At 57.0% G+C, this 2,830-nt stretch overlaps 2 protein-coding genes across 2 annotated transcripts in view; one reads left to right on the top strand and one right to left on the bottom strand.

Moving 5' to 3' along the window:
- The window catches only part of SPRG_22372 (hypothetical protein), a gene marked incomplete at both ends in the record, with an annotated part of 3,026 nt that extends 2,399 nt beyond the window's left edge, over positions 1 to 627 (top strand). Inside the window, 2 exons of the mRNA XM_012356065.1 lie at positions 4 to 43; positions 101 to 627. Coding sequence (XP_012211455.1) covers positions 4 to 43; positions 101 to 627 — 567 coding nt within the window. The remainder of the gene's footprint in view (positions 1 to 3; positions 44 to 100) is intronic.
- A 1,465-nt stretch (positions 628 to 2,092) lies between these two features.
- The window catches only part of SPRG_21778 (hypothetical protein), a gene marked incomplete at both ends in the record, with an annotated part of 1,228 nt that continues 490 nt past the window's right edge, over positions 2,093 to 2,830 (bottom strand). The window contains 2 exons of the mRNA XM_012356064.1: positions 2,093 to 2,481; positions 2,517 to 2,823. Coding sequence (XP_012211454.1) covers positions 2,093 to 2,481; positions 2,517 to 2,823 — 696 coding nt within the window. The remainder of the gene's footprint in view (positions 2,482 to 2,516; positions 2,824 to 2,830) is intronic.

The following is a 2,830-nucleotide window of genomic DNA, read 5'->3' as shown; positions in this document are numbered from 1 at the left end:
AAGTACAACGTCTGCATCGTCGACACGAGCAACGAAATAGCAGGTACTGCTCTTCAATCTTATACTAGAAGCCCAACCCTAACCGCGCTCTGATCTCTAGGCGACGGCGACATTCCGCATCCGTGCGTGGGCTTGGCGCGGCGCATGATGGTGCCATCGCTCAACGACCAAGCCGCGGTCATGGTCGAGTGCGTCCAGAACCACACGCCCGAAGTCATGGTCATTGACGAGATTGGCCGGCCGAACGAAGTCGAGGCCGCGCGCACGTGCAAGCAGCGCGGTGTGCGCATCGTGGCATCGGCGCACGGCGACCTGCGCAAGCTGCTCAAGAACAAGCCGCTGCGAGGGCTCGTGGGCGGCGTCGAGTCAGTGACGGTCGGCGACGCATTGGCCAAGGAAAAGCAAAAGAAGAACGACAATGGGCCGCTGCGGAAGCTGTTGGCGCAGCGCGGTGGCGAGCCGATCTTTGAGGTGATTGTGGAGCTGCGTCGCGGGCAGTACAACGCGTGGCGCATCGTGACGGACGCCGCGTCGGCGGTCGATGCCATCTTGGCCGACGAGACGTACGAAGCGCAAGTGCGGACGCGGGCGACCGACGGCTTTTACTACTGCGAGCAGAAACTCTAATGAATTCTTAATTCATGCGAGTGCAGTTTTGACCTCCATATGTGTGTTGTGGTGTACGACTAGTACCCTCTTGTACATTCGTAAGGGTGCTCTCAGCTGGTGCTCTTATTGCCTTTGTCCCTGCGCGCCTCAACCCTGGATCGGCATCGTTGAATGTGGCAGGTTGCTCGTTTATTAATGGCATATGCCACGAACAATTATCGACAACGCATAATTGTTGTCATACGCCTCGCACGCCGACACGGAGTATCATTTCGTGATCTCCAAAGTGCCCTCTTTCACTGTGCCAAGTTGAAGGGACTTCATTTCCGAACGCGACTTGGCGCACGAAGCGGCTCAGCGGTGGAGGTCGGTAGGCGATCGCGTGGGATTGGTTTAAAATATTTTCTAATAGCCAATCAAATGCTTCCAATACGAATCTTCGTTTTGACAAGCGACGGTGGACGTGCTGAATTGAACCAGACACAGGAGCGAAACAAAGACAGATAGTAGTACGCGACGTAGCCTCAGTAGTAGAGTAGGCATGATCGGGCTCGTCAAGAGCCTCCTCGACCGGCTCAAGCCGGAATGGCAAGCGACCACTGGTGCCACAAGGATGGGAAGCAACAAGAAATAATGCATGCGTTTAGTGTACAAAGGCCAGCCAAATGAGCCGCTTGCATGGAACTGGACTATCCTGTCGCAGACGTGAAATCTTATGTACTGTGCGCAATAACGATACGAATGGGTGTATCGGTGGTGTTGAGGCGAACGCCACTAGTGGCTTGTGCCGCCACTCAGATCTTGGTGGCAATCTGAGTTGAGCGACATGCTTAGTGTGCGCCTGGCACCACTGGATAGGTCACCGTTGTTGGCTTGGACCTCAGATACTGCCTGTGAAATCGAAAGCTCTGTGCGCAATAATGATGCGAATCGACGTCTTGGCGTCGTCCAGGCAAGGGTTACAAGGATATAGGTACACATTGTTTTTACATCCATTGTGGAAAAGCGAGCACCACTGGAGGCTCCTGTGCAGGTCAGGAGCTCGTATCATGTGACGTGGAGACGGGTGTGGAGGTCTTCTTGGAGCATCTTAGCCAACAGGACAAAAACGGGAAACGAGATGGCATCTACAACAAGCCAACGCATGACGTGGCAATCTAGTAGCTGACGAGCGTACTCGCCAGCACCTGACGACGCTTTGTGGACGTCCAAGGAGCCTCCTATCGTATTGATGAGCACGAGCCCGGCCCAGCGCTCTGGCAAAGGGTCGAACCTTTCATATGACCCTTTGACACCCCGTTCTTCCTCAAATCCAGAACGTGATTGCGCCAATGTCGCTTCAAGCCTGCAGACGGCTTAGCAGCCTTGTTCCATGATACGCAGGCTTCTTCCAGTTATCTCCAGTGTCCTCCACACGGCTCACTCCGAGGTTCTGATAGTCTGTAGTAACAATGCAAACGAAACACGACCACATGCATCACAATTACGACGTGCGCATCGCGAGATGCAGCTTGTACGCGCAGTAGAGGCCGAGGCCGTTGAGCCCGAAGGCGATCGCAAAAAGCCAGAAAAAGCAGTGCCGACCGACGCAGACCTCGGCGCCCGAGGTCGGGTCGAGAGCCGACGCGATGCGGTACAGGCGCGACGAGAGCGGCCCGAGCAGCAGCGGAAACCCAATCGCATTGGCGAGCGTCATCGCGCCAAAGTTCTCGCCAAAGTACTTGGCGCCAAAAAGCTCTCGCGTCAGCACCGTGTACGTTGGGAAGAGGAAGCCTTCGGCAATACCGCCGACGGCCACGGGCACGAAGAACCAGCCAAGCGGCGCCAATACAAAGAGGAGTTGGCCAAGCATGGTCATGGCCAGACCCAGACCTAGAAACGAGGCGCGCGTCCAGATGGTGAGGTACGTGTCCGAGAGATGCCCGACCGCGAGCCGGCCCACGAGGTTGCACAGCGAGAAGAGAGAGACGTAGGGCGCGACGGCGTCCGGCGCGCCGCCGCCGACTCGAGGAGGAACGCGAGATTCGCCATGACAAAGAGGCCCGACCCGACGCCAATGAGCACGGCGAAGAAGAGGTACCAGAACCGAACGTCCTTTGTGAGCGCCCAGCCCGTGACGTCGGCGTCGGCGTGGATCGCTGCATAGTCGTGCTTGGCACCCTCGTCGTCGTGGGGCAGAAGCAGCAGCACGCCGAGGCCGCACACGAGCAGCGTCTCGGCG

Source organism: Saprolegnia parasitica (genome assembly GCF_000151545.1).
Source record: "Saprolegnia parasitica CBS 223.65 unplaced genomic scaffold supercont2.366, whole genome shotgun sequence".
Lineage (NCBI taxonomy): Eukaryota > Oomycota > Saprolegniomycetes > Saprolegniales > Saprolegniaceae > Saprolegnia > Saprolegnia parasitica.
Note: the sequence above shows the minus strand (reverse complement) of the source record. Positions and strands in the feature narration are given on the sequence as shown.